Below are 16,579 nucleotides of genomic sequence, written 5' to 3'. Positions count from 1 at the left end.
TTACTTCACTCTTGTTTTTGCAATTCAAGATTACGTACTTTACTTGTATTTGTAGCAAAATTCTTAAGAATGTAGATCCTTAAATCAGCATCAAAATATCCTCTAAAGCAATATTAGAAATACCTATCATTAGTTATTTATATTTTTAGTTATTTTGATTTTAGGAAGAAATCTATTCCTTAACCCTCCTTTGAATGCATAGTATTCATTCATTCTGCATGTATTTATTGAGCATATGATATTATGTGCCGTGCACAGAGCACGGTTCTGAGAACATAGCAGTGAGAAACAGACAGTCACATGTGTTGTTCCCAGAGTGTGTGAATTACTAGGCAAGACAGGATTCAAGCAAGCAATTCCAATGAATGAGAAAATGCACAATAAGGAAAAGTAGAGGATACCATGGCAGGACATTACACACTAGCTTTATTGGAAAGGAGCAATAAGACAAATGTTAAAATTTAGCATAGGATAATTTGGGATAATATAAGACAAAATGCAGGCCATAAATTTTGGTTAGTGTAACTCTAGCAAATGACTTATCCAATCAAAAAAAAAAGAAAGAAAGAAATTTATTTTAAAACTTCCAGTTTTAAAATAAATAAATCATGGGATATAATGTACAGCATGGTGACCATAGTTAACAAAACTTGTCATATATTTGAAAGCTGTGAGAGAGTAGATCTTAAAAGTTCTCATCACACGTGAAAAAAATGGTACCTACGTACGGTAGAGTTATCGTGGTGATCATTTCACAATATATACAAATAACAAGTCATTACGTTTGCATCTGAAACTAACATAATGTTGTATGTCAATTAAATCTCAACAACAAAAAACCTCCTTTTGTATGAGTACAGATTGAAAAGCTACATATACGTGATTCATCCTCTTTAAACAAAATAATTCAAATTGCTTTTTAATTTTTCATTGTTATTCAGCATGTATGACTTTTCTCAAATACTAGCCAATTTCAGATAATTAGATTTTATAGCAAGTTAAAGATTGCCTGTGAATTGAAGAAATGGAGCTAACAGGGCTGCAAGAGCATTGAGTTTTATTCAATATTGTATATAGTATTTATGTTGTTGCATTGTATAATAGTTCCTTAATTAGGTGCTATATTGATTTTGTCCATTAAACTATGTTTGCAAGGTAGTGTTTTAATTCACTTAGCTTCTGATGTAACTCTGTATCCACAATGTTAAGTTATGGCATGTGGTTGTTTATAAAAAGATATGTTCTCTCTGAGCTCTCAAAGTCAGGGTATGAATCCAAGGTTAGGTCATCAAATTGGAGGGTGGGCTATTGATTGTCTATAAATGCCCAACCTTGCTTCCTGACGTCTTAATTATTAGTGCCGCCATGGGACTTAAAATGATATTATCATTTACCTTCCTCAGCAGTTGAGTTAGACTTTCACAGTTGGATTTATTTTCTGCCTTTCCATTTTAACCATTATAGGCTGGTTTACTCACATGATGTGCAGGCAGCAAATTCGTGATATCTATGAACAAAAAATGCAGTAATTTTTAACTTTGGGCTGTTTTCTGATATCACAAAATAATTTTCAAACATACCAAACCTCCTAGTTACTGGTATGATTTTAAATACTACTCTGTTTTGTCCTTATAAAGTCTAGGGTTGGTAAACTATTATTCATAAAATATCTCAGAGTACAGAGTTCTTTTTTTAAGGCATTATCTGAAAAATGCCACTTTACTGATGTGTTTTTATATAAACTGGGTATCACATAAGAAGGAGAGGAATAACAGTAGCTTTGTGGTACTCGGTCTCTTTATGTTTTCACACTCTGACAACTGTATTTTAAGACATTAAGAGTGTTGTGACACATACTTAACTGATGAAAGGAAAAATCACAGTTAGTAGGTGAAAAGCTGGCTAGTGGCTCCCACATTGAGGCACAACAGGACAAGTTGAAAAAAAGTCTTCAAGATGATACTTTATTGTGTTTGAAGATGTGGTACGTCTCACTCTGGCTGTGAAGGCTTTAATTGGTTTGATTCCTAACCCACAGGCTTTGAGTTTAGAATAACTACAGGGCACTCTGTTGCCCTGTCTGTTGTTTCCTCCATCTTTCCTCCTTCTTCTCTTAGTAGAAACTGCAGACAGCCTTAGTGTTTCCTATAATCATTCCCAGGTTCCGACTCGGGGGGCTTCAGGATGGAGTGATCTCAGTAAGGGAGAGTGGAGGGTACTAAAACTGGCCATCCTTTTATTTCCTCTGAAGCCAAAGTTTTCTGGAATTCAGGACATGATGAAAGACATCTGTTTCCAGGCTTTTATCTAGGAGGACTGATGAGCTTCAGAGGAAGAGGTTGTCCAAGTATTTACAAGTTTATCAAATGGCGTGAATGGCTCACCGACTTCCAGGTGTGTTTACAGTCAATAAAGAGCCTTTGAAAATGCTAACAGGGATGACCACACTTGGCTTGGCCAAATTAGAGGAGGGCCATGACTTGAAAAGCAACAATGCAGAATTTAAAAAGACAAAGCCCCTTCACAAAACTCTAGTCTCCTGACATTCAAATAGAGGCTTTTTAGCAGGAATGTTGTACTGATATTAGCTGCCAGTTCTGTGGATTTAAGCAGAGAAAAATCTGTGATGTCCTTGTATCTCTATATCGCTGATTATAATGACAGGGTTAGGTCAGCATCTACCCTTTAGAAAAGACACATTCTGAGACTTTAATTCAAAATAAATCCATTCTAAATAGTGTAATAATTTGAAGCAAAAGACATTGATAGGCACTTAAAAATGAGATTCACATTTCATAGGAAAGGCTAGAATAGATCAGTGAACTTCAGTGATCTTCAAACTACTTTGTTCTTGTGCCTCTAAAACAAAATATGTGTACAAATTGAAATTGAATTTTAACACAGATGTAGAGAACAAACGTATGGATACCAAGGGGGGAAAGTGGCAGGGGTGGTGGTGATGGGATGGGATGAATTGGGAGACTGGGACTGACGTATATACACTAATATGTATAAAATGGATGACTAATAAGAACCTGCTGTATAAAAAAAATCAATCAATAAAATAAAATTCAAAAACATAAATAAATAAAATTTTATTTCCTGCAACCATAATACTCTTAAGTGTTTTTAAAAATCCATTTTATTCTGTACTGAATTTTGTTTACAATTATTAGTTGTACATATTTGGATGAAATCAACCTAATTATGATATAAATATGTTGAGCATTTTGATAACTATTAAATATAAAAAGTGAAAATGTATTAAAAATACCTCTGAATGAGATGAATGGGGACTTTTTCAAATAGTTTATGTATTCACTGATGAATATTAGTTATTACAAGAGCAAAGCAAGGTTCAGTATCAATTCTGTTCCTGTTACCCTTTGTTATAAGTATAAACATAAGAAATCTTGCTACAAAATAAGCAGAAGGGAATGGAAGAATTTTTTTAGAAGGATGCCATTCAATTATTTGAAATCCTTATTAGTCATAGGTTAAAAATCACATTGTGATCTATTTCCAAAAAGTATATTTAGTGGTCTACAAGCTGTCAGCTTCATCACATTTCTTCTTCAGTTTTATTGAAAGCAAAGAATTAGCAACTACCTGCTTTCAAAAAGATTCGTTATGCAGTTTTCGAATCAATACGATTTCTCAATTTCCGTGGAGAATACCAGAAAAGGCTTCACCAAGGCTTAGCAAAATACATCCTGCCAATTATATCTCTTATTCTTTTACTTCGTGGCACTTTTTCTGATATATGAAGAATGGACTGGAAAATCGAACTATTGTTCATTTTCATTTACCTTTGTTGTAATCTCTCTTGAATGCTTTTATCGTACTCTGTACTTTCAGTATCTGTATTTAGTTAGCTCACTAAGTTATGAGGAATAACCACTATATAATTTACTGGCAGAGCTAGTTCCCATTAAAATCAAACTTATTTTCTGTCAGAAGAAAAGCTGACTTGTTTTTTCAGTTCAAATAAATTAATACGCCTTTGGTCACAACTCCCTCAGCTCCGAATTCCTACGCTAGGCAGGCAGTAGAGAGATGGACAAAGACCAAATCCTTGCCAGGAGTTGGACCATCGGATTAAGTAAGGCATCATTGCCTTTAACATTTCTTACTTTATTGATGTTCTCTTTGCAATCATGAAACTCTTCTGCAGATGAAAAGCATTCATGGACAATGTTTGGGTGGGTGATGGGGGCATGAAACAAGAAGGTTCTCCCTCCCTTTTGATATATCGGATATTAGAACGTGCCCACTGTCTTAAATACTCCATTGCTCAACTTCACCGCACTTTGCCTTTGATAGAAGTACGTGTAAGACAGGAAAAACACTAAAGCCCTACCATGGGTTTATGGTGTCTTGATTAAAGGAGGTTTATCAACAAAAAATTCTTTCAGTTTTGCCTGTTTGACACACTGGAAACTTTATGTTCTAAGATAATGTATGAAAGAAAGATTCTGGATGTGTGAGAGGTGTGCCTGTCTGTTGTAAAGAAGTCTACATATGGAAGTTGTTGGGGTTCTAGAAGTTAATTCCCATAAAATACCCCTCTTTTCTCATTGGAAAGTCCTCATGTTCCCTAGGGGTATGACTCCTCTTGTTTGAAGATTCTTTGACTAAATGACCTCCAAGGGCACGTGAACTCGGAGCTTCTGTGAAGCTTTTTAATTACAGGTACACAAGAGAACCATGGTCACAGCCCCTGCTGCCCCATTCAAGCACATCCACTCAGTCTTGGTTATTTTGTCTTACAAATGAAAGAACCTTCTCTCTGAAAAAGAGCCACCTGTTAGATTAGCTATGGGACTAATTGGATAAGTAGATACACTTATTGACCCAACAGTGGGTACACATATCGTTTCAGTGAGAAAGACTTTAACACCTCAAAATAGAATATGGAGAAGCAACAAAGCAAAACCTGAAACCCTAGAAGTCAGAACTTGATTACTATTTCCAAAGCTAATGCTTTTGGGCAAAGATGATGTTTTGGAAAAACAGCTCCGGGATTAGCAGCTTACCAGCTCTCAAAGTATGTATATACTGTTAAAACCACTAAAAGCCATTTATACCAGCAGTAGATTAAGTAGATTAAGTCACATAAGCTTCAGGAAATAACAATAGAACTTGTTAAAAACAGTAAAGTATAATAATAGCCTGGAAAATGTGTGAACTTAATGAATGAGTCCAAATATGAATGATCTCATGTTTAAATATGATTATGTTTACTAACATGTTAGTGGGAAAAAAGACTGCTACTCTATTGGGTATTTTTTAAAGCACCACGTGGAAGCCAACAGACAAACACTTACTGGGAATTTATAATAAATTGTAACACAAAGAATATTTTGTTATAGTGTCCGTGGCACACAAAACTGGCCATTACTTCCTAATAAATTATGTCCTAAAATTGAAAACTAAGCAGATTTTCTGGTATCTTTCAGTGAGCTAACATACCTGATTTTATATGGAATAGACATTTAAAACCCCGTAATTTGAAATAAATATTTTTTAATAAAAAGCAAAGATTATATGGATGACTCTATAAAACACATAGTTCTGGAATTGTGCAGACCTCGATTTGCATCTTGACTCAGCCCTCACTTTAGGTATGTAATTTACTTCTTTGAGCCTTAATTTCCTCATCTCAAAATAATATCGACCTCATAGAGTTGTTTTGAAATTTAAAACAAGTAGTATAGGTGAAACTACCTGGCATGTTGTAGGTTCTCACTAAAGGTTAATTCCATTTCTCTTTTCCCCCCTCTTTAATCTTCTTGGTAAAATCTAATTTATGAGAAATTTAGGTTCTTGTGCAAAAGCTTCCAAAATGAAAAGTAGAAATTGATCTCAGTTATTTTAAAATTCCTGTGAATAAAGAAAGATATTTGCTTAGATAGCAAGCAAAAGTAATGTCTGGGTATAGGGTTATATTTTTTATCTTTTTATTTATGTATTCTAATTTTGCTAAAATGAATATTTATTAATATCATAAGATACATATTTTAAATTTCAATGAATGATGCATGATTTATAGTCTGTGAGTTGATACCTGAAAAATTACAATGATTACTATAACCCAATTTTGAACTTTTATTTTCAAGAACATTTTATATTAGTAAATTAGTTCAACAAAGATAGACCTGGTAGGTAAAGGACTGTTAACTGCCGTGATTGTAGACATCAGGAAAAAAGAAAGGAAGTGAAACTGTAAATGATGACTTTTTCTTAAGCTTTCTTGTACAGCCCCCTCCTGCCTCCTACCTAGGTTATTGCAACTGTATCCTAACTCATCTCTCCACTTCTGGGCTTCCCACACTACTGCACTTTTAATGTCCTTGAGACAGTGATTTCGTGTCACCTTTTGCCTGATCAGAACCTTTAATGGGTCTCTGTTTAGCTGGAGCTGTCCTTTGCACCTGATGGTCATATGTCGTTGTAGGACACAGTAGTCCAGATAGAAAAGAATGCCAACACTTACTAATAACACACTGTCCCTCAAACTTCACACTTATCCATAAATGTGATTTGTTGTGAATTACTTATCCATAAATGTGATTTGTTGTGAATTACTCTAGACCCTAATGGCCATAACCTGGATATCTACCATAAACATCTGTTCCTTACTAATCTTTTTTTTTTTTTCTGGCTGCGTTGGGTCTTCATTGCTGCGCGTGGGCTTTCTCTAGTTGCGGCGAGCGGGGGCTACTCTTCGTTGCGGTGTGCGGGCTTCTCATTGTGGTGGCTTCTCTTGTTGCGGAGCACGGGCTCTAGGCGTGCGGGCTTCAGTAGTTGCAGCACATGGGCTCAGTACTTGTGGCGCACGGGCTTAGTTGCTCCACGGCATGTGAGATCTTCCCGGACCAGGGCTCGAACCCGTGTCTCCTGCATTGACAGGCGGATTCTTAACCACTGCGCCACCAGGGAAGCCCTCTTACTAATCTTGAATTCTGCTTCTCCTGATGACACGCATGTGCACGCACACACACACACACAAAACATATTAACAGATAAGTGCCTTTGTAGCATTGAAGTATAATTAACCCATATTAAATCTATTTCAAGTACCTATTTTTAAAACATGCCATAAATTATATGCATAGTAACACAATGCCTATATATATTTATGTATATACGTATATACCTACCTTCAAGAAAAGGGGTGGAATAATGCTCTTTGACAGAGTTGAAAATACAAAAAAGCTAGTGGGAAGCAGCCGCATAGCACAGGGAGATCAGCTCAGTGCTTTGTGACCACCTAGAGGGGTAGGATAGGGAGGGTGGGAGGAAGGGAGACGCAAGAGGGAAGAGATACAGGAACATATGTGGATGTATAACTGATTCACTTTGTTATAAAGCAGAAACTAACACACCATTGTAAAAAATTATACTCCAATAAAGATGTAAAAAAAAATACACAAAAAAATAAAATAAAATAAAATAAGGGAACATGAATTATAAAGACCAAATTCTTTTTTTTAATTGTTTGTAGATTTTTTTATTGGAGTATAATTGCTTTACAATGGTGTGTTAGTTTCTGCTTTATAACAAAGTGAATCAGTTATACATATACATATGTTCCCATATCTCTTCCCTCTTGCGTCTCCCTCCCACCCTCCCTATCCCACCCCTCCAGGTGGTCACAAAGCACCGGAGCTGATCTCCCTGTGCTATGCGGCTGCTTCCCACTAGCTATCTATTTTACGTTTGGTAGTGTATATGTGTCCATGCCACTCTCTCACTTTGTCACAGCTTACCCTTCCCCCTCCCCTATCCTGAAGTCCATTCTCTAGTAGTAGACCAAATTCTTTAACCTGGTATTCAGGGGCCTCCACCATCTGATATCGTTTTTCCTTTTCCAATCTTATCTTTCATTACTTCCATGACAAGCCCATTAATGTCTTCCATTCATTTAATACCTACTGAGAGCCAAGTGCTTTATATAGAATAGCTCATGTAATCCTATAGCAGTCCTGCGATTGCATTATGACTATAGCCCCATTTTACAGATGAGGTTTAGAATCAAAGGTTTAGTATATACCTTCAGGGCACACAGCTAGTTACTGACAGAGTTGGGATTCAAACCCAGGTTTATCTGACTCCTGCCTTTCTTAACTTCTTTTCTAGCCAGATGGATGTCTCTGCTCACCATCACCCTAACACATGTTCAGTTCCATTGCCATGTTTTTAATTATGATATTCACCCCAACTCAGAAACCTTAGCCTACTTGCCCTACCAAGTTTAGCTCAGAACTTACCCCTTCTGTGAAATCTTTCCACCTCCAGCCTTCAGTGATATCACTTTGCTCTGACCTTTAACCATGTGTTGCTTTAGATGGTCATTTAATTTATTAGTTTTTAGGTGTTGTCTTCCCAACCAGGTAACTAGTTGCTTGATGGCAGAAGCCATCAAAGCCAGACTAATCTCTAAGATTCTATTCTCTAATTTATATTTCTTCTTGGTACCCACAATTCTGTGTCCCTAGTAAACACTCAAAAATGAACTCAATGTTAAATTAATAATTCTTCATAGATAGAAGACTCTCCTCTGTCATTAAATAAAATAGTTCACAACTCTCCATCTTGAAATGAAGTCATCTAAATTTTGAATTCACAACTTATCCAGTGTTGTATAATAGATATTTTATAACATTATATAATATCTGAATTAATATTCAGATCAGTGTTCTTAAAAAGACAAATTCAATACTGTCAACTTTGTGACTTTCAAAAAGATTGACTTGATAGAGAATAATCTGCCCACTTCCATTCTCTTCCTTTGCATTCATGGACCCTTTCCATGGAATAAGAGACAATGCAGTTTTGTGTCCATTTAAGGCAAACTGTAAAACCTTCTCTATCACTAACCCCCTCAGAATGAGGAAGAACCTTAATGAAGAGGTAAGGAGGCAGAGACATACCAAAAAAGAGGATTCCTGGATCTGTTTCCTAAAACTGGGAAGGAGATGGTCTCTAAGAGGGGTCAGAGATTCAGGGAGTGGAGATGGAGACTATTTGTTCTCAACACGTTGAAAGTCATTGAGAGGGCTAATAATACATATGCCCGGAAGGCTGAAGGTGACGTTGAGGTGAAGATCAAAAGGAAGAGGAAAAGTTGTGGCAGCCTACGTTAAAACCTTGTGAGAATTTAAACTTACCCCTCCTCCTTCCCTTCCCCTCATAATGTGCCCCCTGCCCCCTCTCACCCGCCCTTCAGGCATCTGAATTTCCATTCATTCTACTATATAGTTTGGAGGGAACTACATGAATCTGTGCCATTGACTGTTTTTGTTGTTTGCTTAAGGATTGATTTGGAAATCTCCATAATCCATTCTGCCTTAATTTACACTTTGCAGGGTTATAGTATGTTTAGAATGACTGGTAAATACCAGACTTAGATTAATCTCTCCCAAGAAATAACAACACATATAATTTGCAAGATAATTATGTTTCAAGCGATCAAGAAAGACTGTGGGTGTGAAAACAGCTGCAGTAACAGGCAAAGCTTGGGGGGAAGTAAAGGGGTGTTGACTTAAATGTCTTAAAGGATGTTGTGCTCAGTCAGGGTTGGCTGAACAACATCTAACAAAGAAAAGCCTTTTAAAGGGAAAATTAGGAATAAATAAGAGCATTTCATTTATCAGAAGAAAATGAAATTTCTGAGCATCTAAGTAAAAAGAATTTTTTGAAAGTCAGAAAGCTGTTTTGTTTTTTGGCTTTGTTTCTTTTTAATGTTTTGTTCTTTTTCAATGGATCTCTTACATTCAGGAAAATTGGGTGGATTTACACAAGAAAATAACACCATAGATTCCGGAGAACTTGATATTGGCCGAAGAGCAATTCAAGAGGTTCCTCCCGGGATCTTCTGGAGATCACAGCTCTTTATTGATCAGCCACAGTTTCTTAAATTCAATATCTCTCTTCAGAAAGATGCATTGATCGGAGTATATGGCCGAAAAGGCTTACCACCTTCCCATACTCAGGTAGGCTCTGTTACCAGCAAAATGAAAACTGCTCGTTTACATTTAAAGTCATTCTGTTTCTTAAGTTCAGCTGTTTAACTGTTTGACCACTTTTGTGTTGATCTTTTTCAGTGAAAAGAATTTTGAATATAGGTGACACTTATCTTGAGATTTTTGAATTAGTAGGAAGAAGAGCATTTTCTTCCTGACTTGCTTTAATCATTATTGATTGATTAAAATGTACAGAATTTGTGAGTAACCTGATGAATATTGAACATCATCTGAGTACGTAGTAAAACACCATAGATTTTCCAAGCGTTTTAGAAAGATTCTATGATCACTTCCAAAGATCATACTCCTTTCATGTAATAGATGCGTGACATTTTCATCTCAAACATGTATTCATTCTGTTGAAAATATATTATATACTTTTTACTTTATGTCAGATTTACTCTTTGTAAAGAAATTATGGGAACATAAACAGAAATATCATGATATAAACTTTATCAACTCAAGCCATGATTCCTAGTCTACATATGATGAACACTGAAATACAGAGATAAAAGAGCTTTCATAGGTCACCAAGGATGATCACATTACTTAAAACAATTCAAATGCCCCTATATCGTAGATTCAAAGAACTTTAGAGTCAATTTGCTTTCATGAAAATCACCTCACAACTGTCACAGATCGATAATCCCACGGATTTTTCATAGTCTAATATTGGCCCACGGTGTATAAATTGGAAATTGTGGTTTAAAGAGGTCCCATTATGTCTAAGAGAAATTATTTAAATTACCTACCACAAAATTGGAGCCCAGACTTTTCCCCAAAACAGGAATTCCAAAAAATGTAATAGATGGTTAATTAAAATTGACAATTAGATGAGCTTAAAGTTATGCTTGAAAATCAGTTTATTTACTCATAGAATTTCATGCCGATTTTAACTGGATTTATCAAATGAGGACCAGAGGATTTTCATGGTGCTTTGTATTATGTAATTTTGTGAGAAATGCTTTTTCTATAACCTCGGAATATAAATTATAAAGAAAAATTGATCCCTATACTAATAAAAATAATATCTTTAAAAAAAGATGAGTAAGAAAATTTGGACATGCTGTCTCTAATGTCATGGATCAGGGAAAGTTTCATATACATATATAAATGATAACAGCTGTAAATTTTTTAACGTTTTTCATATCTACATTGTTAAAGTAATTCCTTTAATGTTTACATGTCAAATTCCTCTTATTGTGTACTGGGGTCCAATTTTAAATTTTAGATTACAATTGCATTTGACTCTAGTTCATGTTATAGGTGACACTGACTAAGATGTAATAACCAGATTTTCTTCAGTGGAGGTGGCCCTCTCTGACTTCAGTTATAGCAGATAGATTGCATTTAGTAGAGCAGTAGTCCAGTGAAATAGGAAAAAAAAATTTTTTTTCCATTGGAATCACATACATGATTAAATTATTTCTGTATAACTCAAGAAACATACCTCTAAACTAAGTACAATAGCGAGCTTGTAACCTATAAATTCCAAAAATTAATTTCAGAAAAAATTCTCTAATGCATTGGGCACTTTAAAGGTTTATTTAAAGATTTAGGGTTGACTTATTGGAGGTTATATATGCCATATAAGACTAGGGAATAAAAGGTGTAGTTTCAGGTTTTCTTATAATCCTGGTATTTAAACACAATATACGTGATATCCACTTTTCTTTTCTCCCACAATATATGTGTTTAAGTAGGTTATGCATTTTCTTAAGCTCCACAGTTATTAGAGTTCCTTCCTACAGTTTATTCAGGATCAGCAGAGCAGACAACTCTTTCTGAGTTCAGTGGTTAAACATGAAATATGCTATAAAACAGCCCAAACTGAACATTTCTCTGTTTCTGGGGAATGTTAAATAAATCAACCTGAAATAATTAAAATTGGCCAACCATTCAGAATAATCACTTGAGTTTTGAAAGTCTTTTGTGACCCTTTGTAAAACTGTCCATATGATGGTTACCAAGGAATTGATTGACTTTCTTCTCCCTGATGCTCAGTTCATTCTCCTGGACAGTTAGAAGCCTAAGGAAGCAAGTTAACGCTGTACAGTTAATAGTGTACTGTATCCTTTAAGTGCATCTGCGTGAAGGCTATTTGAGAATGGGAGTGGGAAACCTGGGTTCTTGAGCACACACGCCTGCCACTTTCTGACCTTGTGACCTTGCACAAGTCTAACTTCCTTGTGCCTCGGTGTCTGTCTGTAAAATGAAGGAGTTGTATCAGGTGATCTTTAAAATCACTCCCTCCTCTATGTCAAGGATTTACAGCAAGAATCTACCACCACCAAAGAGTTGATATAAGAGCACAGTTAGGTAGTCATAGATTCTGCGTTCTCATCATTTTAATAACTGAAATGAGTTAAGAATATGGAAAATCTGTTCAGAAACAAACCACCAAGATACCTTTATCAGGTATAAGCTTTGTCTCATGATTGCTCCTCCAAAGTGGTGAGACCGAATTTTGTCCTAAAAATAGCATAAGATTCTAAGACTTGCTGCGCAAAAAAATCCAGAGGAATCTTATGAATAGGTATTACAGAGCAGAACTCCCAGATTTGCCCGTAAGTGATTACTTTACACCCTGAGAACAAAGGTTATTAAATTTCTACCCCACATAGTTTGCTTCCTTTTCGCGGAGATAGCTTCAGTGTTAGATAGGGGACGTGTCTTTAGGTATTTGAGTGCCCTCCTGAAGTTGTGTGTGAAATGCCCCCCGAAGGGCCTCGAACTGGGTAGATACTCAACAACCGTCAGCTCCTCCCCCCACCACCAGCCTCACTTTATTGTTCACACTGTGATGACAAATAATGATCCCCATGATAAAGGTGACAATTAATAGGGCTTGAAAGACCTGTTAAAATTCAAAATTTCCTCCCATTCACTTTTTCAGTTACTGTGTTTATGTTAGGGGAAAAAAGTGTTTATGTGCAATGGGACCATAAAAAGAAACTTTTTCTTGTCTTTTTGCCATGCTAATGCAAGTATTTCAATCTGATGAGAAAATGAATGGCTTATTTGAGGCAGAGGCACCTTTCAAACGTGCTGAATTAATTTCCTCTGATAATTTCGGAACAGAATCCCAGTGAAATTTTGCAGTTCAGATATCCATACCAGTCATTATTTTCATCTTCATAAGATGTAAATGAATGCTAATTACGTTGTGGCTTTTTTGTATATTTCTCACAGCTAAATGATGTTATAATGCAGTTTGACTACACCAAACAATAACAAAAAATGCTTTTATATTTACATTTAAAATGTAGTGTGTCGGAAGCTGAATTAGATATTCTAAATTCTGTCCAATGGTAACAGTAAGAGGTCTGTGTACAGTGGCAACGTATTTAACTGATTCTTAGAATCCCAACAACTGATTTTTTTTCAATTTGATTGTATTAAGGGATTCATTATAAATAACCTTTCCTTAAATAGATGTCTGATGAAATTCCATTTAAGGAATCTATCAGAAAGTAGAATATTGATGATTCACATGTGTAGTGCTTTAGCATTAATGATTTATATTTATAGTGCTGTAGTGTACTTTTCACCATAAATACATACCTCAGGAATAAAATGAAACTGGGCAAAAGTCTATAGACCCTGAATGATTCTACTTTTAAGAAACTATTGTCTAACAAGTTTATTAAAACTGTGTTGGAAAGTCTTTGCAGTGTCTTCCAAATTCACTGAATTATCTCTGGCTACAAAATTTTACCCCACTATTACCAGTCACATTCCATCTTTTTTTCCTATTTATTTATTTGTTTGTTTGTTTATGGCTGCGTTGGGTCTTCGTTGCTGTGCGCGGGCTTTTCTCTAGTTGCGGCGAGCGGGGGCTACTCTTCATTGCGGTGCGCGGGCTTCTCATTGCAGTGGCTTCTCCTTTTGCGGAGCATGGGCTCTAGGCGCACAGGCTCAGTAGTTGTGGCTCGCAGGCTCAGTAGTTGTGGCTCACAGGCTTAGTTGCTCCATGTCGTCTGGGATCTTCCTGGACCAGGGATCAAACCCATGTCCCCTGCATTGGCAGGCGGATTCTTAACCACTGTGCCACCAGGGAAGTCCCCATATTTTTTTGAATTATCTTCAAATTCTCTGGTTACATTCTTCCAGCTACCCAATGTTCATGATTAATCTTGCTAAAACCAAAATTAAGTTTAATGATGATTGACTTCATGATCATAATTGGGACGGCCATCCCTTCAGAATTCCTCCCTCCATTGTTTAATTTTTTAGACTTTTGATCAAAGATGTAAAGGCATCTTGTTATGTTTTTGATCTAACCGTAACTAAGTAAAAATCCATGGCTTTCTCCATGGTGCCCGGAATGGTTACATCAGGGTCACAGAGGGGTGGAGTCGGGTAACGGGAGCAGCCTGAGCTTTGGAGCAAAGTGCACTGGAGTTCACATACCACCTGCACCACTGACCAGATATCAAGCTTCTCAAGCTTTAGTTTCCTTCATCTTTGAAGTGTAAACATTAATGCCTTCCTAGAAGTGTTGCTAGGAGGATTAAAAATAATCCTGGCACAGAGTAAGTATTCAGTAGCAGTGGTTACTACTTGAGTATTAAATAGGAGAAGATCTTAAGAGGTCATCTAATGGTCTAACTAAAACAGAGCTGCTGGGCTTGGAATAGTACAGGGTTAGGGTTGTAACCCCAAACTGCCTCAACTCACAAACTTTAAAAAAAATTTTTTTCATAATTTTATTGAAGTATAGTTGATTGACAATGTTGTGTTAATTTCTGCTGTACATCAAAGTTATACATATACTTTTTCATATTCTTTTACATTATGGTTTATTACAGGATACTGAATATAGCTCTACAGCAGGACCTTGTTGTTTATCCATCCTATATATAATAGTTTGCACCTGCTCATCCCAAACTCCCAATCCATCCGTGCCCCAACCCCTCTCCCCCTCTAGGCAACCACAAGTCTGTTCTGTAAACTCACACACTTTGTATCAGTCAGAAGAATTAAGTAAGTTTGGAAACCGTATTGCACATCAAGGGAAGAAATGGTCTGTGATGTTTAAATACAACAGTGGTGTTTGCTGTGCAGTGGGTAATCTCCGTCACCCCTGTAAATGCGATGCCTAGAAGACCTGTCAATCAGGAACCTGTTTCTACCACTGTGTTTATTAGAGCGAAGGAGGAAAGTCTGGCAGGAGGGAGAGGAGCAGCGCAACCGACCCTTTCCGGCCACTAACCAGTTCTCCTTGTGCTCGTCCTCAGTACGACTTTGTGGAGCTGCTGGACGGCAGCAGGTTGATAGCCCGGGAGCAGCGGAACCTGCTCGAGTCCGAAAGAGCCGGGCGACAGGCGAGGGCCGTCAGTCTCCACGAGGCCGGCTTTATCCAGTACCTGGATTCTGGAATCTGGCATCTGGCTTTTTATAATGATGGGAAAAGTGCAGAGCAGGTGTCGTTCAATACCATTGTGATAGGTAAGAACTGTCTTCAAAGCATCACTTCTGGGCTTCCGGCCTCAACACTGTGTTGCCTAGAAATTCAATTGTCTTCACCAATTTGAGTGATCCCTAGGATGTTAAAGACTGAGGTAGAAGTGAGAAATAGTTTTTAAGTTGTTTGTTTATGACTGTGTGACAAACCGTGAAGCACAGGAAGACAGTATCACTTGGAAGTAGCTTGGAGGAGGACAGTGCATCACGAAAACGCTGTAAAACGTCTGCATTTGAAATGTCAGTGCCTTGCTTTACTATTCGAATAATCGGGTATGAATGAATACTTTTGGGGGGTTATGGAGCAAGCCACCCGTGCTTCCTTCAAGATGTAGCTAAAATGATCGAAGTGACACGGTTTACCCTGCACGAGAGGCAGGCTGCACAGCAAGGACTGCTTCTTGTTCTTTTCTTCAGAGTCTGTGGTGGAATGCCCCCGAAACTGCCATGGAAATGGAGAGTGTGTTTCTGGAACTTGCCATTGTTTTCCAGGATTTCTAGGTCCGGATTGCTCAAGAGGTATGCAAGTTAGATTCTTTTCTTAAGCCAATATAAATAAGCTGTAGAAACACGAGCAATTCAGAAAGCTCTCAAGACAGGAAAGAGAACGGGGGAGAAATGGCATCTTGCTGGTTCCAGCGATGTGCCTGTTCTTGGACAATCTCGATGGGAAACGTGGCTGTTAATTCCTCTGTCGTGTTTTATTTCACAGCAGCCTGTCCAGTGCTGTGTAGTGGCAACGGCCAGTACTCCAAGGGCCGCTGCCTCTGTTTCAGTGGCTGGAAGGGCACCGAGTGTGATGTACCAAATACGCAGTGTATTGACCCGCAGTGCGGGGGTCGTGGGATTTGTATCGTGGGCTCTTGTGCTTGCAACTCCGGATACAAAGGAGAGAACTGTGAAGAAGGTAAACATGTCAAACCTTGCAGAGGTCTGTCTTTATAGCTTCATAAAGAAACAGCTTATATGTCTAACCCTTCGTTTGGCAGATGAATCTTTTTATACGCCTCCTTCTGAAAGTAATTTTGATCTTGCATTGCTTCATGAACATTTTACCTAATAAAAAGGAAAAAATACCAAGGAGT

At 37.1% G+C, this 16,579-nt stretch overlaps 1 protein-coding gene across 5 annotated transcripts in view; it reads left to right on the top strand.

Moving 5' to 3' along the window:
• TENM3 (teneurin transmembrane protein 3) overlaps window positions 1-16,579 on the top strand; it is a 323,385-nt gene that overhangs the window by 194,216 nt on the left and 112,590 nt on the right. For all 5 annotated transcript variants that reach the window (XM_060086155.1, XM_060086154.1, XM_060086153.1 and 2 more), the window contains 4 exons: window positions 9,784-9,998; window positions 15,269-15,479; window positions 15,912-16,013; window positions 16,207-16,401. In XM_060086155.1, the coding sequence (XP_059942138.1) occupies window positions 9,784-9,998; window positions 15,269-15,479; window positions 15,912-16,013; window positions 16,207-16,401 (723 nt within the window). The remainder of the gene's footprint in view (window positions 1-9,783; window positions 9,999-15,268; window positions 15,480-15,911; window positions 16,014-16,206; window positions 16,402-16,579) is intronic.

The sequence above is a fragment of the Mesoplodon densirostris genome, chromosome 20 (assembly GCF_025265405.1).
Source record: "Mesoplodon densirostris isolate mMesDen1 chromosome 20, mMesDen1 primary haplotype, whole genome shotgun sequence".
Lineage (NCBI taxonomy): Eukaryota > Metazoa > Chordata > Mammalia > Artiodactyla > Ziphiidae > Mesoplodon > Mesoplodon densirostris.
This window is presented reverse-complemented; position numbering and strand designations above follow the sequence as displayed.